Genomic DNA, 26,734 nt, shown 5'->3' on the forward strand with positions numbered 1-26,734 from the left:
ACACCGGGTGTTGTGTCAGTAAACTTTGTTCTAATTTGGCTGCTTCACTGCTCAGGTCGGCCTCGTGACATTAAACAAATTCACTCCCAGCGCTCTCTCTTAATATCTCGTCACTGTTAGTCATTACATTATTTTTTTCTCCTCTAGAGCTGATTCACTCCCCACACTCTGACAGGCTTCTTTCAAAAGTGCTGTTGAATTCTCCCAGCAGATATGGCCGTCACACCTCTGGCAAAACAATACTTGAGAAATTGGGTGGAGGGGAAAAAAAACAAAAAAACAAAAAACTACAGTACACACACATACAACAGCAGCAACGCAGGCCGGGCAAAAAGGGGCTGATTCACCGAGTTACTCACAGAGGAAAAGGAATGGAAGTTACAAAGATAAGAAGAGCAAGGAGAACCAACTGGGCATGAGGGAAATAAAGAAGAGATTGATTTAACCACAGCTACCAACAAACATGAAAACAGCCAGCACAACATATATTCATACACATGTTAGATGTCATTTAAGAAGGTGATGCATTAGAAAGAGAATTAAGTGAGTCAGTACAGCTGCTTCCCTGCCTTCTAACACCTTACTGTACTAAACTTAAACTGCTTGGAAAAAAATCATTCACATGATGCTCTAAATACAGATTCAGATCTTTTGGCTCACCAACTAAAAACAACACATTTAAAAGAATAAAACCTGAAAGGGAGACTTATTTTAGACGAGACAAAAGTCAAATGTGTCAAATAAACCAAAACAAAAATCATATTCAGAAGGTTATACTTGAGGAATCGAGTCCTCGTGGTACCTACGCTAACTGACACAAACAAAGTCAAGTTAAGTTTTCAACCAAGTAAAATCCCACACCGCATAACTTCGTCACCAGATCAAAGTTCACGAGTGTAGGTTTATTTGATTTTTAACTGTCACTGTGATCGATAAAGGCAACAGCAGCTGTGACGGGCTGGGAACATACCTGCGATATTACTGTCCGTCTCGTCTGTCTGCAGGCTGGTGACGCTGGAGTTATCCATGCGCTGCTGCAGGTCGTTCAGTTTCTCCCGGAGCTGCTCGATGTCGCTCTCCTTGCTGTCCAGCTGCATCTGCAACTCGTTGCGATACGTGCTTTCCTCTGCCAATTGCTGGTGGTAGGAAGGTCAAAGGTTAAAACCAAATAATAGTCCACAGATCATCATACTGGGCCGCAGCGCAACCAGACGTTCACGTACCGCCTGCATCTCGCTCAGCTCCTTCTGGTATTTGATGGCCATGTGGTTAAACTTTTCCTTCTCCTGATTAAGCTCCAGCTGAAGCTTGCGGTTTTCCTTCTCCTTTTTCCGCAGATCAGCTGTGCTACCCTTCTTCTTCTGGTCCAGCTTCATGTCTTTACGATTCATGATCTCTGCCAGTTTGTTCACCGCCTGACGGATGGAAAAGACCGAACAGTTGAACACATCGGCCGCATCTCTCCACTTGTTTACAGGAACAGTATGGAGTAACTTCTCGAAAAGTAAGAGGCTCTTACCTGAGTCTTCAGTGTGCGCTCTGTGTAGAGGATCTTCTCGTAGGTGGCCTTGGTTGATTTTTCAATTTCTTCCTTCTGAGCGACATATTCTGAGAGAGACAAGGGGAATAAGCTTGTACATCGACATTAATTACAACGCGGAGATGTGCGCATCATGAAAGGCACAGTACCTTCATCCTGAATACGAAGCTTTTCACTTAACTCCGTCTTCTCTCTGCTGAGATTCTCCACATCTTTGGTCAGAGTTTTATAGGATTCCTCAAGCTGTGCAAAAATATGAAGATGTTTATTTTCTCTACTTTAAGTTAACAGAATTAGAAATTGAGCAATGAATATGAGTGTGGGAATAAAGAAAATGCTGTCAGTGTGTGTTTGAAGGCTCACCCGTGCAATAGTAGCCTCTTTCTCCCCAATCTCCTGCTTATGCCTTGTCACTGCTTTCTTGTTCTCTTGGCTGAGCTCGAAATACTGCTCCTCCTGAAGCGCCCGAGCAAGCTGTTCTGACTCGGCCTTGGTCACTGTCAGATCCAGCTGTGCAGACAAGGAATCCCTGTGTGCAGGAAAAAGGAAGTTTGATTTTAAAAAAGAAAAAACCTCATCACTTGAATTTTCCCCTCATCAAACAGCAAAAGCTGAAAGAAATGAGGAATACTTACAAAAGGTTAAAGGTTATTTAGATATATAAGAAGGCTGCAATATGCATGAGGAGAACCGAGCCTCTTACCTTTCGTTGCACAAATCCTGCACCTTCTTATTAGCCTCCTGTATCTGCCGGTTCCTTTCCTCAATCTCCTCTTTTAGTTCTTTGACCTGAGTTTTGTAAAGCGTCTGAGGGAGAAAAAAACGAGATTAGCTGGAGCTTTTCACATTAAATGAGCACGACAGAGAAACTGTGACATATACTCACAGAAAAATACTGTTCAGCCTCAAGCTGGTCCTGAAGTTCCCTCATCTGTCCCTCGTTGCCTCTGTACTGTCTGTTAGCACGCCAAAACAAATATGTTAGATGTTTGATTTTTTTTTCTTTAGTAAATCCAACATGTATAATATTTTACACAGCAACCAAAACACTTCAGCCAGGAAAACAAAAAAGAGACCTGACATCTTAATTCAGCCTAGTCAGCCGACGCAGTAGAGCAAACTAGCCAGAGGATTAGCAATCAAGTAGATGGAGCTGGACTGAGAGTAAACGCTAATCCTGTGGTGTAAACACTGTAGCAGAACAGCTTTGAGAGTCACGCTCTAAGCTGGAATAACAGCACTTTTATGAAAATAGGAGGGAATTATAGGGCAATTTACACCCCGACTTCCAAGGAGCATTACTGGCCAGTGCAGCAGTAAGAGAAAATAAGCCCTCCTGGCTACAGCTACTGCCAGTTTGTTTCCAGGTTAAATTAACTGACACAATGGTGCAAATGCCCCATTTCATGTATATATAACTATTAATCATCAATTTTATCTCCATCATATTTGATAATGTTTAAGGCTCTATAACTAGTGAGCAGACAACATGGATAACATTTTAAGAGAAAAACAAACATTGAGTTTTCTAACTAAAAGGTGAAACTTACTTGGACAGCTGTGCCAGCTGAAACTCCAGTGAGCGTTTACTTTCCAGTGATGTGTTGATCTCTTGTTTGAGCTGTTTCTCTGAACACCTAAGACGGTCCATCTCCTGCATGCGGGTCTTCAGGTCGTTCTGAATCTGGATGCGTTTGCTTGACTCCTGCTCTACCTGAATCTGCAGATTCTTCACCTGGAGAAGAACGAGAGGGCGGGAAAGAATTCTAGGAATCACGGCACTGAAAGAAATAAAACGACACACAAAACTCCATTGTGAGGATCGCTCAGTTACCTCATCCTCCAGCCGTTCCTTCTGCTTCATCAGCTGCTCCATTTTCTGCACAGACTGCTTAAGGTCAAACTCCAACATTGAGCACTGCTTCTCAACCTCCACCACCCGGCTCTCTGCCCTCATCCTTGCTCCCGTCTCCTCTGACATCTTCTGCTGGACAGCTGGAGAACATATTTGAAAAAGCAGTTAGTGTAATGGCTGTTTGGTTTTCGGGGATAACTACCATTTAACAACTCTTCAAGTTCACTTCAGATAATATATGCAGGAATGAGGGAACAGAAAGACGGCAACAGGTTTCAACTGGCGTCTGTTCAAAGCTCGAAGATTGCATAGAGACATTTGATACAGAAAAGCTCATTTTAATTTTTTCTTTTTTGTATGTATCACCAAGCTGAGCCGTCTGGGTGAATCTTTTGCTGTATCATTCTATTGCAAAAAAAAACCCTGAATATGCAACAAGGCAATGTCCTAACACGCTCATTGCTTTGCACCATGAATTCCTCTCACCGAAAACAGAACCTGGAGGTGACTTCTTATAAGATAGTAGAAAATAACCATGACGCAGAGAGAAAAGGTAATAATATTTGAGACAAATAGAACAGTCAAAGCAAAAAAAGAATCTTAATGATTTGAATTAGAGGGGGGGAAACACAAGAAGTGAAGCAGGGCATGAGCGCACGTAGGCCTGACATACCAGACATGGCAGCTGATTTGGCTTCTTCGATAGACTCGTATTTGTCAGTGAGCTGTGCCCGCGTCACCCTGTGCTCCGTCTGTTCTTGCTCCAGACGCTGCTGCAAGGTCTTCAGTTTGTAATTCAGGTCTATCTCCAAATTGTTCTTTTCCTGTGGCGAGGGAAAACAACAAAAGAACACAACAACAAAAAAAATCAAACAACTTGCACACGTCTACAAATTGGATGCACAAATACCACTCAGTGTGACATGCATACCTTCTCCAAATTATTGCTTCTTTCCTGGGCCTGTTTGCGTTCCGCCTCCATCTTGGACAGACTAAGCTTCAAGTTTTTGTTATCCTCCTGCAACCCCGACAATCTCGCTAAGAGTGAAAGATAAAGGCAGACAGTTAAGACATGAAGCTGGGTTTTTTCCTCTTTTTTTTTTAAAGCCTTTTAAAGTAATTATTTCATACCAATTCAATTCTACTTTGGACTTTTAAATATGTATTTTAACTGTATGGTAACACTTGCTTTTTCAGTTATCAATAAGTGAAACTGTAATCTGGTCGAGCTATCGCAGATTTCACTTGTTTTCGAAGTGATATATCAGTGTCACCTTGCAGCTCCCTGATCTCCTCTGAGTCCTGACTGTAGTTCCTCCGTTCAGAGTCCAGGGTGCTCTGTAGAAGCAGGAGCTCCTTCTCCAGCTGCGCCTTCTCTCCTTCTACTGCGCGGCTCCTCTCCTGCAGCTCACGGTTCAAATTCTCCAAATGTGCCATTGACTTGGTCATCTCTGTGTGGCTCTTCCTCAGTCTCCCCGCCGTGTCTGACTCTGCACGCAGCAAGTCGTTGGCCTCTTCCAGCTGTCAATCCAAAATAAAAATTAAAGAAAAAAATCCAACACAAAGGGAGGGAAAAAACATTTAATGTTTTGTCCTTCAGTTTCCAGAGTGTGCATGCATGTGTCTTCTGTATACCTGATTCTGAAGCTGGGTAATCTTGTCATTTGAGGCTTGCGAGTTCTGACTGATTTTCTTCATATCTTCCAACTGCTCCTTCAAATTTGACACTAAGGGGAAATAAAGGAAATAAAGAATAAGAAAAAAAACTCAATCAACCTCATTTAAGCTCCTCTTTCCAATTACAGCAGAGTTAGATTTAGTTTCCCCAGTATAAATTATTTTATGTCAGCAGCCTAGAGCCAACACACATCATTAACTTTATTATATGAACATTAGATTTTACCACTACATAATAGCAGCTGCTTGTTTAGCTATGGGTGTGTTTATAAATGTAATGTGACATGGCTGAGGTGCCTTTTAGTAATTCATTATTCAGTAATTCATTTTTTTTCTCCAGAGTGATCAGACTAGGAGTGTCTGAGGCAGGTTTGTCTTTCTTCATTTTTAGACTTTATGTCTACAAAAACTATTAACTTTGGACAGCAAATTACTGCTAAAGGACTGAAAGAAAGTATTAGCACAAAGAACTTTCGTGACTTTTTTGTGTTTTTCTTCAAAAATAAATAAAATTAAATGTATAAAAAAAAAAAAAAAGAGCTGATAAGAGTAATTTCAAGTCAGAAGCCCATGTGCAGAAAGTCAGCAGTTAGGAAGATGAAGACGGTACGAGGTTATCAGGTAATCCAGTCAGCACATTAGGCTTCATCTGATAAAAAAAAAAGTACATACTTCATCTTACTCAACAATTAAAATTCTCCCCAATTTTGCTAGTACTGGGTTGAACACCAATTTGCCTTTAGAACTTCTTTCATTCTTCATGGTGCTCGAAACATTCCTCCGACGTTTTGCTCCATATTGATACGAAAGCATCACACAGTTTCTGCAATTTTGTCGCCTGGACATCCAAATTAAGAATCCCTCATTCATCAGATTCCAAAGTTGCATTTATTGGTTTGAGTCCTCCTGACTGTGGAGGCCATTGGAGTACAGTGAACTTCCTGCCATTTTTTTGCGGACCATTCTCTGAAACATCCCAGCTCATCTGGCACCAACAAACAAGCCATCTTCAAAGTCACTTATATCCCCTCTGTTTCCCATTCTGATGCCCAGTTTGAACTTTAGCAGGTCATCTTAACCATATCTACCGGCCTTCGTGCACCGACTTCCTGCTATGTGATTGATTAGATATTTGCATTAACAAGCAGTTGAACATGTGTACCTAATAAAGTGACCAGTGCGTGTATTTTGCAAGAAGTCTAACTCATAACCTCAGCAGCATTTCATTAAGTTCACCTTCGTTTTCCAAATTCCGTCTCTTCTCTGACTCCTGGTCGGCTTTTCTTTGGTACTCTGTGAATCTGTGCTGCTGCATAAGCTTGTCCTTCTCCAGCAGAGACAAGCTGGCATCGGCGCTCTTCCTCAAGTTTGCCTAAAGCGAGGAACAAAAGAGCAGCTTTGATGTGGATGGGGAACAAGCTCTAATCTAGCCACTGATCTGAAACAGTAATATATTTGACTTCATAGCTTGCTAGCGACACCACACTATATTAACAAAATCAAAGGAGTGTACTGCAAAGCTGATAACAGGAATTTATAATGCGAGGAAGAAATATTTTAAAAAGGCATTTACCTCTTCATCCAGCTCTTTCATAATCTTTTCAATCTTGTTGTTTGATGTCCTAGGGGCAACAAGAGAAAAAATAAATAAAAATAAATAAATAAACACTCTGAATGTCTCTCACAGAGATGAAACAATGAGGCTGAAGTTTGTAAAATCTTGTGAAAATTGTTTCATGGAAAACTCCAGTTTCCTCATAAAATCACAGAGGCACCAAGGGACAGAAGACACTTTGGGACCATGTCGTTATTAAGTGTCATTCAAGCTTATACATACCATTAATCCTCCCACGAAACAAAACTTTTTTTAGAGTTTGCAACTCATCAATTCTGTTCTCATCAGGCTCAACGTTTTTGCAAGATGTCTTTAGTCAGACTAACAGGCAGACTCATTTTCCCATCGTGGATTAAGAAATTTACATCTTCATTCTTTTCCTTCAAGCCGAGGCTTTGTCTTAATCTGTATTTTGGAAAGTGGCTATGAACGTAAGACAAAGGATTATTCCATACCTGCATTTCTGCTCCAACTCATCTTTCAACTGCATTTCACTGTGCAGCTGCTCCTCTAGCTGGTAGATTCGTTTTTGCAGGTTCTCCAACTGAACAGAAACATTCCATTTCAACTGATCAGATAAAGTTGCAGACATCCAACGTGTCAAAGACCTTGTCTTGAAGACTTGTACTCACATGACTCTTATCTTCTTTTGTGGAACTGCTACGCTTGTCACTGCTCTTCGTGTCAGCGGACCTTCGCAAAATGCTGGAAAAAAAAGCGTTAACAGACAATGAACTTTTCATAAGTCTGTGACATTTACTCTGAAATTTGTTGTTGTTTGTTTGGCTCCATGGCTAAAGCATCCTTGATGCACAATTAAAAACCTGTATTGACATAATATATACAGGTATAAATATAAAAATTCAAGAAAGATGAAGGGAAAAAAGCAGAACACACACATAATTTAGTGGTACAAAGAACAAGTCTGGCAGACTTACTGTTGATTACTGTAATAGGTGAAGCCTACAAACGGGAGCTGGTTGCCCACAAAGGCCTTTGGTATGGGAAAGGTCTCCTCCTCTCCCCGATCCTCCTCAATGTCATCAAAGTTACTGGTGTCAGTGTCACTGCTAAGTTCGGGGACTACAGGGGCAGCCGCTGCACAGTGCAGCAAAGGAGACAACAAAGAGGGGGGGGGGGGCAAGACACACCAAATTTTATTATACATAAAAGCCTCCATGTGTTAGAGGGCATGACAAAAATTCAGAGCACATGTTTTAGAAAACACTCCTAAAAGTGTGGTCTTTCACTACAGGGAATAACATAACACAAAGTCAGTCAATGTCCTGATACCATTCAAGTTTTGTTTAATATTAATTAATAAACACCAGGGATGTCATGAAAACTGATATTTCAGAACAAGTCAAAGCCAACACTGTGATTACTTAGTAATAACATAAAATAGTTTGCAAATGCAGCAACAGGTGTGGTGTGACTTGTGGGAAATTTTATATGGAGGAAATGATGAAGATCATCATAACAGATGAACTACACATTGAATTTAAGCTATGTTATAAGATGTACAGGGTGGGCCATTTATATGGATACACCGTAATAAAATGGGAATGGTTGGTGATATTAAAGTCCTGTTTGTGGCACATTAGTATATGTGAGGGGGCAAACTCCTCAAGATGGGTGGTGACCATGGTGGCCATTTAGAAGTCGGCCATCTTGGATACAACTTTTGTTTTTTTCAATAGGAAGAGGGCCATGTGACACATCAAACTTATTGGTAATGTCACAAGAAAAACAATGGTGTGCTTGGTTTCAACGTAACTTTATTCTTTCATGAGTTATTTACAAGTTTCTCTTTGTTCACAGCCATTGACATGTCGAAGAGGTTAACACGTGAGGAGCGGATCGAAATTGTGTTGATATCTGGTGAACGCAGTAACCGGGTCATTGCAGCAGATTTCAATGCAAGACACCCTACGAGACCACCCATCTCCCATGCTACAGTTAGCAAACTGCTTGCTAAGTTTCGTGAAACTGGTTCAGTGTTGGATTTGCCAAAATGTGGACGCAAGAAAACTGTCACTAATGAAGAAACATCAGTGGCTGTCCTAGCTTCATTCAGCAAGAGCCCACAGCGTAGCACTCGCCGCATGTCACTGGAGAGTGGCATTAGTCGAACATCCCTTCGGCGGATATTAGCTACTCACAAATGGCACCCTTACAAACTCCAGCTACTGCAGCATCTCAACGAGGATGACCCAGATCGGCGCACAGAATTTGCAGAATGGGCAAAACAAAAATTGGAACAGGACCCTCAGTTCACGCAGAAGATTTTGTTCAGTGATGAGGCAAACTTTTATGTGAATGGTGAAGTTAACAAACAAAACCACCGCTATTGGTCTGACACTAACCCACATTGGATGGATCCCTCCAAGACTGTTGGAACAACAAAAGTGATGGTTTGGTGTGGTATATGGGGTACAACGATAGTGGGTCCATTCTTCATCAATGGAAACCTCAAGGCCACTGGATATTTGAAATTGCTACATGATGATGTGTTTCCCTCTTTATGCACTGAAGCTGGCACGTTCCCTGAGTTTTTCCAGCAAGATGGTGCACCACCACATTATGGGTGCCAGGTCCGAGCATTCCTAGATGAACAGTTTCCTGGAAAGTGGATTGGTCGTCGTGGGCCAGTTGAATGGCCCCCAAGGTCTCCCGATCTGACCCCCTTAGACTTTTATCTTTGGGGTCATCTGAAGGCAATTGTCTATGGTGTGAAGATACGAGATGTGCAGCACCTGAAACTACGGATACTGGATGCCTGTGCTGGCATTTCTCCTGCGGTGTTGCTATCAGTGTGTGAAGAGTGGGAGAAGAGGGTTGCATTGACAATCCAACACAATGGGCAGCACATTGAACACATTTTATAAGTGGTCAGAAACTTGTAAATAACTCATGAAAGAATAAAGTTACGTTGAAACCAAGCACACCATTGTTTTTCTTGTGACATTACCAATAAGTTTGATGTGTCACATGGCCCTCTTCCTATTGAAAAAACAAAAGTTGTATCCAAGATGGCCGACTTCTAAATGGCCACCATGGTCACCACCCATCTTGAGGAGTTTGCCCCCTCACATATACTAATGTGCCACAAACAGGACTTTAATATCACCAACCATTCCCATTTTATTACGGTGTATCCATATAAATGGCCCACCCTGTATAAGTACACTTATAACTGAATGATAGTTTCAGGCTAGAAACACATAATGTTCACAAAGACTTATCCTGTACAACTGATTAAAAAAGCTGATTAAGTCAATGTTAACACTATGATCAGTATTTAAAGAGCTTGCATTTAATGTTTTAACAGTTAGGAATCATGATATTTCAGTATTAATTTCTACTGACAACCATATTTCTGATATCCTATGGCTAGTACATACTGAAGCAAAGTAAGTCTATTTTTTAAGTGCAAAAGCTTAAAAACTAAAATGTTCATTTTTTTTTTTAAAATAATACATGCAAACTAAGTCATTTATATAGTCAGTTAGCCCAAACCAAATAAAATTTCTTGGCTTCTTCTTATCACTGTGGTATATTATAAATATTTAAATCTGCTGTAACTATGATATAATTATCTTTTTCCCCCTCCGGAATGACTTTTTTCTTTCTTTGGAGACCCTCTTAAAAACAAGGGAAAGCAGCCAGCTAGTAGAGCTGGTCAGCCCCTGATACACGAACGGGGTGGGGGTGGCGGTGGCAACAAAGTGCTGACTTCAGTCTAGTAAAGTATTAAATATAAAGCCAGTAAAGAACCGACTATAGCTAGTGGATTTAGCACTACATTTCTAATCTCTCTTTGCTCCAGTGTCAATCCCAGCGCATTAACATTTGCTTTAAACTGCTTTCCCCATTGTTGGCCTCAAAAATGCTGCGCTGCAAGTTATTACTCTGAGCAGGAATCACGTTTAGTCTTAGAAAGGATACTGAATGAATGGCTCGTCTACAAGAATTTCCTGCAACTGTCTGCAGTAGGTCAAATGGAAAACATGATCGCAGGATCCATGATTGCAATAACAGTGAGCCGCAGCCAAATTAAAAGGGAGTTGTGAAAATAATCCTTAACATTAAGAGTGAAAACATTCGTACTCTCTCTGATGTTCTCCCACGTCCACTGGTCATTCTTGAAGAAGGGATGCCTCTTGATTTCATCTACACCATTACGGCCGAGTCGAACATCCCTGTGGGGGTCAGGAGGAGAAATTTAGTAATTTCAGCAATTCTGTATGGTAATGTCAGCCGAAGACAGCAAGTATCTGAATGCAAAGAGAGCCATTATCTCTGCTATTAAGATTTTTTGTTTTTCACAGAGGGTTCTCTACATCTGAAAACAATTTATGCAAAGAAAAGGATCTCTGACAAAAAGCTTCGTGATTCGCTGCTCGGTCTGTGGCCATCTAACCTGTCAGTCAGGAAAGCACAGATCAGATTCTTGGCGTCATTGGATATGTCGCTGTCATCAGGGAAGGTCAGCGCATTCTTGTGGTTCATAATTTTGCTATAGGTCCCCACTAGTGAGTCTGCATAGAAAGGAGTGTCGCCTATGCACGGGACAAACGAGAGCAACAGGTAAGTAATATGTCTGGCTCTAAATATGTAAAATAAGTCATCTTTCAATGCAAATACTCACCAACTAACATTTCGTACAGAAACACTCCCACTGACCACCAGTCGCACTCTCTGCCATAATACCCATCTCCTCCTTGGGATTTCAGTACCTCAGGTGAAATGTAGTCTGGAGTTCCCACTGCTGTGTCACATCGTACCATACCGTCCTGAAGGGCACGAGCATCATAAACATTAACAACTCCAACACTTTACTTCAAAAAAATTATCATTATTACAGGGATATGGTAAATAGACTCATTCTTATATAGCACCTTTTCACTTTGCCAGAGCACTCAAAGCACTTTACACAAGATGCCTCATTCACCCATTCATATAAGCACTTAAGCACTTTTGTCTATGCTTAAGTACTTTCTAGCTAATATTCACACAGACTCATACTCCGATAGATGCGTCAGAGAGCAATATGGGGTTAGAGTCTTGCCTAAAGATATTTGGCATGCAGACTGGAGAGCCAGGAATCAAACCACCAACCTTCCAATCAATAAATGACCAGCTCTACTGAGCTACAGCCAACCTGCCATCCCAGTAATTACTATTATTAATGTTGTTGTTTATTTAATTCTATAAAAGTGGATGAAAACAACGACTAAGTGATTTATCAGATTTTAACCTAAATTACAATTTTGGCTTTCAACAATTAGATCAAAATAAAACTATGATAATAATACAAATACTCTTCTTGCAGTGTTATTTGTATGCCAGCTATGTCCAGACACTTAAACTCAGCTATTAATCTTTAACTCCTCGAGATCTATCTTGAAGTAAAACTCTTAAAGTAGATTTATGCGATTTTTATAAAAATGTTGAGGTGTCGAGTATGAGCTGCAAATAATCTAAAGCATTATTCACATCTTTCTGGCAACAAAACCGCCTCCCAGCTTTCTAAGTTAGAATTTTCCCCTCTCTCTAAGTAAACAATTAATCAACAGGTGCTGAGCTAAAGATCTGACAATAAATTCAGAACGGGTCCCCAAAAAAACCACCTCGACACCTCCACCTCATTTTTCCTTATACAAGGACACATTCTTAAAGTTCAGTAACTCCATACTCGTTGTTAAGATAATGTCTAATATTGCTCAATAATCAAGATTAAAATACAGACCAGAATAATCATGACTGGGATTCTCACTATAACTGAGCAGCATTAACTTACAACACAGAAATTTTTAAAATAATCTTATCAACATCATCTGACAATATGGCTGTGTTGAAAGAAAGTGAATCTGATACCTTGTTCATTTTCATGCAGGTCCCAAAGTCTGCGAGCTTTAAGTGGCCTGCTTTGTCAAGCAACATGTTATCAGGCTTGACATCTCTGAGGAAACAAAAACATCGTTAGACATCAGTTCAAGCACGATGCCAATAAAAACATCCAAATCAAACACACGCATCACAAGGAAACTAAACTCATCCAAAACATTCAAAGGCTTCAGCAGCGTTCTCAGGCTGAGCCGATGCATGGGCATTAGCGTTAAGGTTAGAGAAACAAAACAAAAAACAACACAGTCAGATCTGTCTGAACGCTGTAGCAGCGACAGATCAGATGGCATGAGGTATGTGGGCAGCTGTTAATGAGAATAGTGTTCATGTTTCTCTGCACATCGTGCAAATCTGAGCACGTCAGGAAATCCTTTATACAAGCTGTTATAAGACCATTTAATGCACATTAACGTTAACTTTATTAGAAATTAACATTGTTTTGCTGTTTGGGATGTGTTGTGTCTGGGTTAAAGCTGCCGTGGAAATGTGATTTCCTGCAAAAGGATTAATAAAGGATATATCCATCTAAAAAATGCTCTACTCCAATTAGAAGAAAACTGATGGAAAAAAAATTCCACCACTGTACCCAGTAATGTTATGAACTCAAAGTGCTTCAGGGCTGTTGTGTGGAGAAACAATTTGATGTTCAGATGCATGCCATACTTGTTGCTCTGCTATTGACTATATAAAGCTCCCTCTGGCCCACGCCATTTCACACATTGGCAAACATGTTTGTTGCACTGGATGCCATGAGAAAAAAAAAAAAAAAAAAAAAAAAAAAAACAGTGCATGTCTACCCAACTTATCTTTAGCAATCTTTTACATATTAGAAAGAAAAATGAAGCTGACAGTGTGGAAAAATGTTTTGGGTTTTTTTTTTTCCAAAGTTCTGAGAAGCAGTTGTGAAGTCTCTTAAAACCGATAGCACCTAGCAACGTTACTTCCTGCTTATTACAATGCTTCCTTAGATCACAGGTTGCCACCAAACCTCTTTGATTACGCTACAAATCTCACACAATTACAACGGGAAAAAATGCCTTGTGGGGAAAAAAAAAAAAACAGAACTAGAAATGACGATGTAATGTTAATAAGTCTTTTTAAATAACGAAAATAGCTTCTTTTTCAACATATATGAACACCACAAACAAAGAAAAATACAAATGTTGTACTGTCACCTGTGAATGAAGCCCATAGAGTGGATTCCATCCAGGGCCAGGACTACCTCGGCTGTGTAAAAGCGAGCCCACTTCTCTGGGACGTCATAGTTGCTCATCAAGTTTACCAAATCACCACCAGGCATGTACTCCATCACCATGTAGAGGTAGCGGTCATCTTGGAATGCAAAAAAGAGCTGTAGAAGGACAGAATTCAAACAATTAGGAAAAGGATTCAAAAGTATCCCAACAATTTATGTCAGACACATGAATGAGGCTGGATTTATGTGGTCTGAACCATGTCTGACTAATAACTGCATGTTTAGACACTCCTCTGTCCCATCATACCTGAACGACCCATGAACTATTGGCAAAGGCCATGATGTCCCTCTCCTCCCAGAAGAAAGCAGAGTCTGACCTCTTGATCATCTCAAACTTACTCAGCAGCTTCATGGCATATACTTTGCTTGTCGCTTTATGTCTTACCTGAAAAACGATAATGAGGCAGCAATCAAGTCAGACTTATTCATCAATGTGCTACATTTATAGCTACTGCGCTATTCAAAGAAATAAAGAAATAAAAAGACAGAATGGCACTCTTACCAACTGCACCTCTCCAAATGCACCCCTCCCAATAACTTTAACCACCTCATAGTCCTCCGCTTTCATTCGCAGATCACGAATGTTACTAATCGTCTCTTTGTCTGGGGGGGAAGAAAAAAAAAAAACATGCAAAGTTACCAGGAGAAATGCACAAAGCTCTTGTTATGGTGTTGACCTTTGAGAGAAGGTGTATCTCCATCACTGAGGGATCACAGCCTCCCTGTTTATGCAATCTCAGAGGTTACTTTCATAGGACATCCACATTGTTGGCAAGCAAAGCAGAACAAGTTGACAGCGTACTGCAACTGCACAGCTGAGTGACGCCGTTTAGGGAAAGTTTGTTGCTTACTGAGAGTTGGCCTTTCCCTGATGTAATAATTCTAGCTCCCCTTGGGGAGTCAGTATCCACTGTTCAGCCAAATTTGGTCAAAGCAGTACTAGTGGGATAATTTTCAATTCACATGACTCACAACTAGCACGGGAATGCATGGAAAAGCGGGGTGCGGGGGGGCATCCAAGTTCAAGTGATCTAAAAATAAAAAGAAAGTACTAAGCTATTAGAATAAGAACATTTGTGAGTCATTTCCACCACGCATGAGTTCCTGGGATCATGATCCCTACTTGAAAAATCCCAGGCAACCCTGAAGACATAAAAAAAAAAAACATGTTTAGAAATGCAACAAATAGGAACTCCAGTTACTGTTATAGATAATATACCGTGTGAGTATATCTGCTCACGAGGCCGGGTGATGGATTAATGTCAGTAGGTCTTGGCATACATACAGTAGAGCAAACAGCTGATTTGATTGTGGTGCAAACCACAATGCATGGCTGGGGATTCAGAGCTAGAAGTGCTTCAGGCAAGTCATGCTACTGAAGATCACTGTCTTGGTAGATAGCGCCATTATTCCATATCCATCAATGCCTTTCACGAAAATACGGAACCAAGAGTAATTGAGAAGATGCCTAATGGCAGTTTTTGCCTAGGGGTTTACAGTAGGTCACTTGATATTCAAATATGACACGTTATATTCTAGTTGTCCTCAAAACTTTTTAAAAAAACCTGTTAAGAATGCACAAAGAGTTACAACATGCACCATGACATTAATATCCTGCACAATCTTAGCAGTATCTCATGCATTTCTGATTCATTAAGATGGACACTTGAGATCCCATAAAAACCACCACATGATCAATACAGTATGAGTACAGATTTGAGTGCAAATTCTGGGGTACACACTATAACTCACCATTGTCCCATATATTAAGTGCTGGAAATTGAGCAGTTTGACCAGATACATTAAGGAAAGAGAGAAACCTTTGATTTATAGATTTTTTTTTCATCATATTTATAGCAGCTTCCCCCATTCTGGGGACACAGTGAAAAAGAGAAGCCAGCCTTGACAGACATCAGGCGGGTCACCAACCATTTATGAAAGCCCCTTTGTTGGGGACACTAAACAGCAGACACCTATTGTGTCCAAGCCCACATACACGCCGTGACCCAAAAAACTGCTCCTCCCCCCTCCCTGAATCTAGGCTTATACCCATACATAACTGTGAACACAAATAGTTAATGAGAAAGACACAGGGAGCTCTCATAAGGGGGAAAGCTTGATGCAGTGTACTTACATCTATTCAAAAAGTTGTCAATACTCTTGTTTTTCCTCAGGGCAGGGAAGTCAAGGTCATATACCAGTGCATCCAAGCCATCCTGGAAGAAAAGCAGAAGGGTGACCATGCATGAAAGCAAAATTAAAAGGCTGCTACAACGTCACAGATCGGTCATCTCACACGGCATGAGAAAAGCGAACTTTGAAACCGCTCTGTGCAGAAATGTCTGCATAACACTGGCAGTTGGCTTCCAGTCTGGATCATGTTACTGTTGGGGAGCACTTGAGCATTTTGTTGAAAAACAAAACAAATTTTAAAAAAAGTTTTAAAAAGCATGACTTGCATATTGCATGACACTTATGACGGGGATGCACCAGGTTATCGGCCAGTAACTGCACATGTTATGACATCAACCAATGGCCGAGAGTTTTTCTGTTCCAGTTTCAAATGTGAAGACACAGGGAGCTCTCTACCAAATTGCAACTTTAAACATCAGAATTGGAATCAGATGAGAATTTTGCATCCATAATGTTTAGCACCAACATAGTGAATTCAAAAACATTATCTTTGGTCAATACAATTTTTGCCATCTATAAATGAATGCAATGACTTTTTTAGCTTTTGTCTTTTCAAGCAAAAAGTATATTATTCCAAACTGACATCACAAGTTTGTATAAGCAGTTGCAGCATCACGGATGCAAAAAAGCTAAATGTCAAAAGAACCTAAGAAATATATGTAAGTAATGACGACTGCACACTTCCCTATCATAGGCATTACAGCGATGTTCCTGGCCCTCCACAGAGTCATAACTTGATTACCATCATCTCTGCTAGGGTACGACTTGGATCAATGATTGAAAGCAAATAAAATAAACAGACATAAAGTATTTGTTGCCATTTTGTTTACAGTACAATTTTTGTGATTTCAAGAACTATAAACATGGAGAGAAACAGTCTTGCCTTCGGCTAGGCTACAGCACAAGTGCCACTGGCAGGGTTTAATCTAATCTTCCATAATCCAGAATGGCTGAAAAAACACGGGCACACAAACCCTCGAATGTACGTCAACTGTTATGAAGTCCCTCGCGCAGGTGTGAGCCAGATGTTTTCAAGGGGTGAGCTAACCTACATATGCTTTCCTTTAAAAAGGTCAGAGGTACATGTTCCAATATAAAGCTGGTAAGAGCTACAATTAAAATATGCAATAAAATGTATTTATTGGCCAAATCATCTCTGAACTTTCCATCATAGCATGAAATCTTGTCATTCCCGCAGTGTCTGTGTTTCTCTGAGCAAAGCAACGATGACACATGGTGAATCAGCAGCTTGGGAATCCTCTTAAGTCACTCTGCTGTTTCTGCTCAACAGTGGAGGACACAGACATAAAACAAGCAAGTGCCCTGCAGGATGGGCGGTACAAGGAAAACGCAGGTGGGAGGGGAAAAGGAAAAAGTAAAAGGTGTAGAATGGTTGTTAGGAAGAAGAAAAACAACTTCAAAATTTACCAGGACAGAACACTGGAAAATTAATACTTTGGAAGCTCTTCTGCTCAGTTTAGAAACCTTCAGAAGTCAACATTCAGGAGAGAGTATTTACAGAAGAGGCTGGGAGGGGGAAAAGAAAGACGCCCTTTGAGCCATATAGTATCCAGCCAGCTTACACTGGGAAAAAAAATGCTGAAGAACTGAGTCCTTCAGGACCTTAATCACAAGGCTTTGCGCTCAGCAATGCACGTTTGCATAACTTCCTGCCGCAGAAAACTCTGGACAGCCACAGTAACATTCCTCAACAGGACTGTACACGTCAGAGAGCTATTTTAGTTATGTGGCCAAGCAAGTTCTCAACAAAAAAGTGAAGGAGAGGAAAGAGAAAAAATAATAATAATCTATCCCAAGTGCAGAGTCACATAGAGAGCCTCATTTTCAATCATCAGCACAACTGTAAAACACTATGACGGAAAGGCAGAGGGAGTGGAGAGAGCTGGTGCATGTTGTGCTAGCTAGCCCAATAGGAGAACAAATAAAGGAAGCAACAAAGAAAAGCCAGCCATCCTAAGGAAACACCAGAGCAATAACAGAGCCAGGTAGGGAAAATACAAATACAATATAGGATAAAATCATGAAACAAGAATGTGAAAGCTAACTGATTAACAAACAAAATAATGTCAGTTTGATAAAGTCTAAATGACCAGCACTGGCTGTGAGCATCGGTGTCTGAATTTCGGCATTTGCATGTTTGCTGTGGTGTCACCTATCCTCATAGAGAGAAACTGAGGGCAAGCTGATATAGACATACCAGGAGGAACAATATATATGGCATTTTAATCAACTGGCAAACTATTAATAAATAAGGTAGCTTAGCAACATTAAATACCCCTAATGGATGTTTATGCATTGATATACAACAGAACCTAGAATTAATGGCCTTCCACTCATGAGCGATAGAGGAAGTAGGATGACCAACCAGGTAAGTGTAGTCAAAATAAAATTGTAAAGCAACAAAACAGTGTACAAGTGATTTCCTGTATGCATGATTTTGCACGTACCATGAAGGGGAAAAAATGGAACTACTTTAACAACCTATCAACAACAAACGGCAGTTTTAGGGCTACAGCTACCGATTATTTTCGTAATCGATTATAGGACGACTGCCGTCTACTCTCAGCAATTTAAACATCATATTAGACTAAGTTCAAATTTCATCTGCGTATACTTTAATTTTAATTTCTACAGCTTTACTGCAGATATTTTACTGTGTAAAACAAATGTGGTGGAAATGGGGGTTTGCTACAAAATTCACTTTTCTTCACATTAGAGCTTGCTGAAGAGGTGGTTTGATTCTCGCCACGTGACTCCTGCCAACTTTTTTCCCCGTAAAGGTTATTATGGCAATTGCTGCAGTTTCAGACACTTTTGTTTCACTCCATTCGAGTTTACCGTCTCAGTAGCGGCTACGCGCTTTGTGTATGTAGACAAAATTCGGCTACATGTTTAACTACTTACATGGTGACAGCTGAGGGCTACAAAGTTAAACTGCGCGTCGAAGCAAAAACATTTACACTGAGGAATTTTTTGTTAGAAATCGATTTAATTGATGAATCGCTGCAGCCCTAGTCTGTTTGCTGAGCTAAAAGGCTTCTTGGCCAGCTGTCAAAGTGGAGAAGTTGAGAGCTGTCTTTTAATAGGAGCAAAGTTGTTAAGAGCCCTTTGCTTCAGTTTTATTCTGATAGTGGCGTAGACAGTGGCACTTGTTTTGCTCTGAAGATCCACTATAAGCTAGAGGGCTACCTTAACTTCATACACAACCACACTACCACCGGATTTAATCCAATATGGCAGGGTTGAAATGGAATACGCAACTCGCTGACAGAAGAACTTGGGGAAATATAAATATTTGCAGAAAAGAAACTTAAACAGATTTTTTTTTTTATTCACTTATTCAGCTTTTCAGCAACACCACACAAACACACACATTAACATAACCATTTATACCACAGATAGAAAATAAATCTGTGGGAAACTGATTATCACCGCACAATTCAGCATTGGGTGGGAAGCAGCATAGAGAGGTTAGACTGTGCCGACTACAGCAGAGCAGAGCATCCAGATCACCTGCACATACATGTAAGACGGCCAAGCAGGAGTCATTTTTGTCACAATTTTGTCACAACCTTTAATAACATGCATCAAGAGGACCACCAGTGATTTTTATATTCAGCCAATACCAATAGCCAGTTGCAGCTTCCTGCACATTGGAGAGGCATCAAGACTTGTGTAGCTTAACAGTGCATGTCATGATAGGCAATTTCAAAGAAAACTGTCAGAATCTGAGAAGTGCTTTACATTATCGGGGCTTGTTGCCAGCTCTCTGAACTAATGTGGATTGTAATGCTTCCAAAGTATTATCACCGTTCCACCTACACAGCTGTGCTGCCAAGGAGAGAAAAAAACAAAACACTGCAAGATGACTGCAACGCCTGGCATGAATGGAGAGTTTGGAAAATACCGCTGGAAGATATCCCTTGAACTTGTCAGCACATCATGGATCAACCCATTTATGCGAGTCTGTTTTCTTTCAGATGAAAATCATCAACTCAAACAACAGACACACAAAGACCACCTAGTGGATTTCAACCAGCTCCTATTGCCTGTTTGGTGTCTGCATATTAAATTCCTATTTGCAATACAGTTTTCATTGCAAACTGCTCCAGGCTACAGTACCAAATATGAGGCTGTTAGTACAGGAATACTTGAAATACTTTTTCATCATGAGTAATTTAGAATACTTTGCAGTAATGAGCACTTTCCAGGCAAACTGAATGAAAAAAGGTGCACACACACTATAAATTAACACCAAGGATCCAAGTTGTTATCATAGCCTTCAGCCAAAAGGCAAAAATGTGACACTATTAATTAAAATGATACAATTACTGAGATTATATGCTGCTATGAACTTAACAAGATGTGCCTGCAATCTATGTTATAAGGAAAATCACAAATACGATTAACTCAACTCGAAAGGGGCTGGGCAGTAGCCGTGCACAGGATGTTTTATTATGTGGCAGTCTTGGGAAAAATTGCAAGGAAAACAAACCAGAGCGTGAAGTTTCTGCTGATGCTGCTTCAGCCAGTGGGTGACACATCCCTGGGATTACTAACTAATCATATGAAAAACCGTCTCATCGCCCTATTCATGAAATGCGATAGTTATGTTTAAAATAAATAATTTTTAAAAAATGTATGGTTATACGGAACACACCAATGCATTGGCTGACATTACATATGATAATTATTTCCTTTATATCTTAATCCTTAAGGGATAAAAATACACACACACACAAGCACAAGCTCTTTTCCAGACATTAAAGTCTGAGTTAAAATTTCCATGAGAGACTCGGCCACATCATCCCCTCTCAGCATGCCAGCACAAGGCATGTGGACCGGCCTAAGTTGAGCCCTTCTTCTCACGTCCTTTTCTGCCACCTCTTCAAGACAATATGCTTTCCACATGTGAGCAGCTGAGCAGACAGCCTATTCCACAGCGGGGTGTGCCCGTGTAAACGTGAATGTGATCATACAAACCAGTGAAGCCATTCAAAGCATGAAATAACACATCACTTCCTCTCAGGTAAAGACATTCCAAGAGAGTTAACGCTGATCCCTCTAGTACACTTAGAAACCACCACTGAGACTTTAGCTGGAGTTTTTCTAACCAAGCACTTTGTCTGGACTACTTCTTACACACTCTGGCTGCAGATAATATCTACTGACAGGAAATCCCATGTGCCTTGAGAGACTGCATATCTAACAACTCTGCTGGATAAATGGCTGTGACAGTAAGCCCAGGAGTGGCAAAACAGGGGTATTTGAGTTTCTTATGAGGTCCCAGTGAGCGAGAATTACTGTCACAAAAGCTTTCATGTGAAAGTAGAATGGAGTAATTCCAACAGTGGCCATCGCTCACTGGTTTCCAATGACTGAGCGGTGGATTCTCAAGCAAAACTGTGCTCCTCTGCCTGCACGGCACACGCCAGCAAATGACCAGTTCATTAAAGGAGGGAATATAGACCACTATGTACGCAGGAGCGCCCAACGGGCATTTTAGCCCTTAGTAAACAAGACAGATTCTGAATGGGCTCATTTCAAAAAAAAGAAAAGAAAAGAAAAAAAAAAGAAAGAGGAGTTCCATTTTTAAAAGATTGGACCATTTTAGTATGCATTCCTGCACATAATCAGTCAGTTGAGGGAAAGCACTGCTACAAATAGCTCAGTCAATTGTTGTTCCCATAACTGAATAGCTGAGGAGAGCAGTTTACAACTGACAGCCCTGAACCTTCTGACAATAGGGGTAGATGAAATGCTGACCGTAACCTTCACCACAAATATGTTTTCCAAATCAAGACGATACAGTTCATTATCAAAAAAGCTCCAGACGGGTGTTGCTTTGTTTTAAATTCAAAACAAATCAACAGAGCCCACACATTTCGCGTGCATCTTCCAAAGTATTACATACCTTACTTAAATACCTTTGTTACTTCCGGGGAGCAATGGACAAATCAAACTTAAATGAATGCTGTAGGTGATTGCCCCCATGAAAATACGGCCACTGCAGTACTTTTTGTCAGAGTTACATTAGCCCTGCAGGGGATGCAGCTGTGAGAAAGAGCAGATGCAAAAACAACCGGTGGTGCATTCAAGGTTCCTGCATTCACCAGTGTCGCCTTTATGGTGAAAAGACTGATTTTGTTCATAGTATATATTTGTCACAATTAACAAATGTTCAACAGATAAATGGCACATGTGATGCTGTGGTTTAGAATGAAAGGTCATTACACAGCGCAGTTTGTTTTGGTTGACTAACACAAAACAGAAGTAGCTTAGAGGACTGGTATATCATGATAACAATGGCCTGGAAAATCTTGCCTTGTCATATACCCCTTACACAGGCCTATATGCTAACTGAGAACACCACAAAAGGGTGAGTATTATGTCCTCCTGTCAAAAAATCTCTGGTAAATCTAGAACGACACTGAATTTTGCTGCATTATCAGTGCAAGACAACACCTTAAGAGGCAGGGCAGGTCCATTAAAGGCAAAGGTCGTGAAGGCAGGACAAGGATTCACTGGCTGTTTTTCAAAAGTTGGGCCTTGGCAAATCAACCATGCAAGGAAATCAGAACGCAGGCCACAAACATGTTTATGCTAGACGCTCAGAACAACTGTTTTTCAAGGTAAGCTTCTATAAGGCCTTGTTTTATTGTATGATAGTTTCCCTTAATTGGGCTATATCCAGCATTAGACCTTAGTCCGAATTGGACTTTAAACAATAAATACAAGTTTTCACACCAGCTGTTTTTATACCAAAGTTTCTTTATCATTTCATTATAAGGCATAAGAATCACTCACTCAGTTCTGATGTTTTAAGACCAAATCTAAACTAAGTAGAAAAAACTGGCTGATGTTGACCTCCAAATGTGATTTCAACAAAATAAATCTCTTTGTCTCATACTCATCTAAATGTATAGGAATCTCACCCCAAAGCTAATTTATCTATTGCCATCTCCTACACGAACTGAAATATATGCAGCATTTCTGATTTTAGCTCACACTCTAAATCAAAGTCAGAGCATCCACCCTGACGTGCAGTACTCGCACAGTCGCCATCGTATGAATCTGGTTTATTGGCCTTGCCGTTTCCTGTAATTACTCTTATTACAGATTTAAAGCCCAAATAACAGATGAAAGAGGGATCAAACTCAGAGGCGCTGACGTAGTCCAAGTGTCAAAGGAAGAACGAAGATGATGGCAGGAAGCCTTTATGTAGTGCACCTCAATTATCGCTCACAGCGAGTCCTAACACATCGATTCATTTATTATAATGCACTAGATGATAAACAGACTCCACTTTAATACTCTAGCGCCAAGTGCGAGGGTACCTGGGACATTTTTCAGTACTTTGACAAATACACAACCAATTTTCATTTTTCTAAAGACTTCGATACAAACCGGTCATTGCTGGTTGACAGAAGAATAAAATATATTAACAATGCTTAGACCTTTAATGGCAACTGAGCTTTCACATCACAATGTCAGGAATTCTGTCTGTTCAGATTGGCTCTGTAGAAGCCAATGTAGAGCACAATGATTGGGGAGGGGGCTGCCCATCTAGATAAGGCTCTCTTCACTCTGAGCAGGATTTATTTAGCGGGTGAAGATAAGGGCAGCAGGACTGGAGAACAGTGAATGGTTATGCAAGCCCAGAGCTGAGCACTAAGGTACAGGCCAAATGTCACCATCACACATATCACAGACCAAGCTCCTATAAGGGAAAAGTGTAATCCCAACGGTCCTATACTTCAGAGTGCTATGCCAGGTACAGAAACACAGCCAGTAAAAGGCTTGCATTGTGCATTCTGATGGAGCCTATTACTCATAGCCAAGCATGTTGGCTGTTTCATGCGTTAAATGTCCTGATTCACAGCCCTCAGAAACATGAGTCTTCAGTCCACATAATTTTGGTTTATGGGTAGAGAGCAGAGCCCACACCCAGCTACCTCAGAGCTGCCTGCTTGGGCTCAACTCTCCAGACATGCAGAATGGCTCTGGGACACACAGGGAACTCCAGGCCAGTCAAAGACAAGAGGTTATTTGATTAGCATGGAATTTTATTAAGCTGTGGGTGGAGTTGCATGGTGGCAGAGAGCGCCTCAGCAAAAGGCCTCCATTCATTGATCAGGGGCGATTGCAGAGAGGGGAAGAAAAAGAAGAAAAAAAACGAAAAAAAAAAAACGAACAACACCCTTGTGTGTGAGGCTGCCAGTGGGAACAGTCCCCACAGCTTTTTGCCATTAGAAATGCAGAGCATGTGCACCTCTAGGTGAGTTTAAGAGCCCCTTTTCTGCAACACGATGGGAGGTCAGTGCTAAGCAATTTTTCTTAACTAAAGACCACTATCTGTAGCACCCTGAACACAAACACTCTGGGATGTGTGGGTGGGGTTTTGGGACAAGCCCCTTTTCCTATAGGGCTTTCCTTACTTCATTTGTTTAGGACATTAGTCCACTCCTATATCATAAAGTCAAGAGGAATCAATCAAAGAGCCACGTAGCCTCAAGAACTATTAGGATATACATAATAATATGGGAACTGTTTATTTCTTGCCACTTCAGTGGTGTGCCCAAGGCGAAAAAGTAGGTCAGACACGAAAACCCAAAACATAGGTTTCAAGTCAGTAACTGGAAATTCAAGGCAAGTCCATCCGTCCCCCCAGCCGATTACCTACACTCATTTTGATTCTACCACAACAAACATCTGAGCATAACCGCTCCCTTTAGTCACAAAGACGCAAATCCGTGCGAAAACACGCAGCACGGCTGTCACTGAACCTGAAACGCTCCTCATATCAACACACCCTCGACGTAACAACATCCCCTCCACGATGAGTCAGTTTCTGGGACTGCTGCACGTAATAAAAACCAATAAAGGTGTTGCTCCAGGCTGAAGCACGTGGCAACAGCCGCCTTTCTTTTAAGATAGGAGTCATTTCGTGAGTTGTCATCCACAGGCAGGAAAAACTCTAGCCAACAGGTGTACTGATGCAGCTGAAGCTCTGCAGGTTAAAACAGGCTTGAAGAGGGCCTATCACTTTATATGAAGCTGAAACAAACAACACATCTAACTGGTCACCTTTTAAATGCTCTAAGCTGCACACTGGTGACCAAAAATATATATATCACAATCGGTTTGCAGCGCAAGGCAGGAAACTCACTAGTTGATGGGTTTTAACTTGCCTAAAACAAAAATATTGTAACGAAGTGTGTGTCTCTGTGCCATCTGTCCAACTTCTTAGTCATTACGTTACAATTATTCGTTATTTTTATTTTAAACTAGCAGAATACCGCAGTTAAAGATTGTTATTTCCACCCTATTATAGTGTGCGTTTTTGCCTTCGATTTTGTAAAGTATCTGGAGGTGTTAAAATTAATACCCCTAGTTTTTACATGCCAGTGCACAGGTGTTCAAGCTAACTAAATGTCTGTATATTCTGTGTCAGCAATTCTTCAGTGACAAGATGAAGTGTGCTGGTCTCGGAAAGAATTTCTGTTCCAAGGACTACACTGACCCCGAAATTGGCTGAATCGCTATGTTAGCCACTTTAGCCCGCTACTATGCTACAAACTTACCAGCAGACAATCCGTGTTTATTTCTGACTTTGGGTCTTTCAACATGGCATCGATCTTTTCAAATCGAGCCTCCATCGTATCCCCAGCAGACATTTTTGCTGCAAAACTCATTCCCGACGTTGAGTTATGAACAAAACAGCCCAATGGCGAGTGGCTAGCTAGCTTTAGCAGCTAGCGATAGCTAGCTAGCTAGCCAAATGTCCCTTTCTTCTTCTGAACTTTCCGCCGCACTTCAAAGAAAACACATCGTTCTCCTGGAGCTTCCACACGCTTTAAGGTTGCATTGAACATGCAAAAGCCACATTTTCGGATTTGAAGTATGTGTCCCCGGTACGAGTGGCAAACAACTTTAGTGGCAAAGATAAATGTGGCGACAGATTAGTCAGCCTCCGTGGGATGCCGCTGAGGATAAGGGCTTAAAATGTTGGTGCATCCAAACAAAAGGCAGTTAAAACGTGAATGCACCGTCTCTCTGAAAAAAAGCACAATTTGTTGGAAAGCTAGTCCTGTGCCGTTCCCATATCTATGCCAGGCCCCTGCAGAAAATGACAAACCAATCTGACAGCTCAAAAGTAGAAGTGGTGGGAAAAAAAACTTCTGCTTCTTCCAAATTTCGATGAGTGTAAAGACGGAGTCGTTACAACGTTTAAAGGCAGTCCATCCGTAGCGTTGCGTGCGCTGTCACTGAGCCTCGATTGCCTCCCCGTCCGAACTGCTTTATCCCTCAGATGGAATACAGACAGATTGGGTTTGATGTGTGTTACTTTTCAGAAAACAATCGCAGACGATGCCCGATTTTCTCCAACAGTCTAGCCAATATGTCCGCCTTCCTGTTCAAACACCCCTGAGAAGATACTTCAAATGTCAGGTACTGGGCATGCGCAAGTCTACATCACAAACTGGAAGGCAACACGTTGCTGCTCCCAAACGTTAAAAAGTTGCCTAAACGTTATGATCTCACTGAAAATCTACCATCTGAGGAAGAATAAACTTAAATTAAGTTTAAAATTATTTATCTTTAATGTTGATATATAGAGATTCTATTTGGTTCTTTTTTCTTTTTTTTAAAGACTTTTAGAAATAC

At 40.9% G+C, this 26,734-nt stretch overlaps 1 protein-coding gene across 2 annotated transcripts in view; it reads right to left on the reverse strand.

Annotated features, from left to right (window-relative positions):
• The window catches only part of rock1 (Rho-associated, coiled-coil containing protein kinase 1), a 31,143-nt gene extending 4,633 nt beyond the window's left edge, over window positions 1-26,510 (reverse strand). For both annotated transcript variants that reach the window (XM_005912551.3, XM_005912550.3), the window contains exons 1-27: window positions 25,651-26,510; window positions 15,987-16,068; window positions 14,355-14,455; window positions 14,100-14,237; window positions 13,773-13,948; window positions 12,568-12,652; window positions 11,339-11,483; window positions 11,111-11,249; window positions 10,798-10,889; window positions 7,626-7,785; window positions 7,320-7,392; window positions 7,143-7,231; window positions 6,646-6,694; window positions 6,309-6,444; window positions 5,031-5,122; window positions 4,670-4,916; window positions 4,327-4,433; window positions 4,069-4,219; window positions 3,375-3,535; window positions 3,091-3,275; window positions 2,427-2,496; window positions 2,244-2,347; window positions 1,904-2,069; window positions 1,690-1,783; window positions 1,520-1,608; window positions 1,224-1,415; window positions 971-1,136 (exon numbers count right to left, since the gene is read on the reverse strand). In XM_005912551.3, the coding sequence (XP_005912613.1) occupies window positions 971-1,136; window positions 1,224-1,415; window positions 1,520-1,608; window positions 1,690-1,783; window positions 1,904-2,069; window positions 2,244-2,347; window positions 2,427-2,496; window positions 3,091-3,275; window positions 3,375-3,535; window positions 4,069-4,219; window positions 4,327-4,433; window positions 4,670-4,916; window positions 5,031-5,122; window positions 6,309-6,444; window positions 6,646-6,694; window positions 7,143-7,231; window positions 7,320-7,392; window positions 7,626-7,785; window positions 10,798-10,889; window positions 11,111-11,249; window positions 11,339-11,483; window positions 12,568-12,652; window positions 13,773-13,948; window positions 14,100-14,237; window positions 14,355-14,455; window positions 15,987-16,068; window positions 25,651-25,761 (3,400 nt within the window). In that variant the 5' untranslated portion in view covers window positions 25,762-26,510. The remainder of the gene's footprint in view (window positions 1-970; window positions 1,137-1,223; window positions 1,416-1,519; window positions 1,609-1,689; window positions 1,784-1,903; window positions 2,070-2,243; window positions 2,348-2,426; window positions 2,497-3,090; window positions 3,276-3,374; window positions 3,536-4,068; window positions 4,220-4,326; window positions 4,434-4,669; window positions 4,917-5,030; window positions 5,123-6,308; window positions 6,445-6,645; window positions 6,695-7,142; window positions 7,232-7,319; window positions 7,393-7,625; window positions 7,786-10,797; window positions 10,890-11,110; window positions 11,250-11,338; window positions 11,484-12,567; window positions 12,653-13,772; window positions 13,949-14,099; window positions 14,238-14,354; window positions 14,456-15,986; window positions 16,069-25,650) is intronic.
• Between the last annotated feature and the right edge of the window lie 224 nt (window positions 26,511-26,734).

Source organism: Haplochromis burtoni, unplaced genomic scaffold, assembly GCF_018398535.1.
Source record: "Haplochromis burtoni strain Fernald_Lab_line unplaced genomic scaffold, NCSU_Asbu1 Contig_3, whole genome shotgun sequence".
NCBI classification, from domain to species: Eukaryota; Metazoa; Chordata; class Actinopteri; order Cichliformes; family Cichlidae; genus Haplochromis; species Haplochromis burtoni.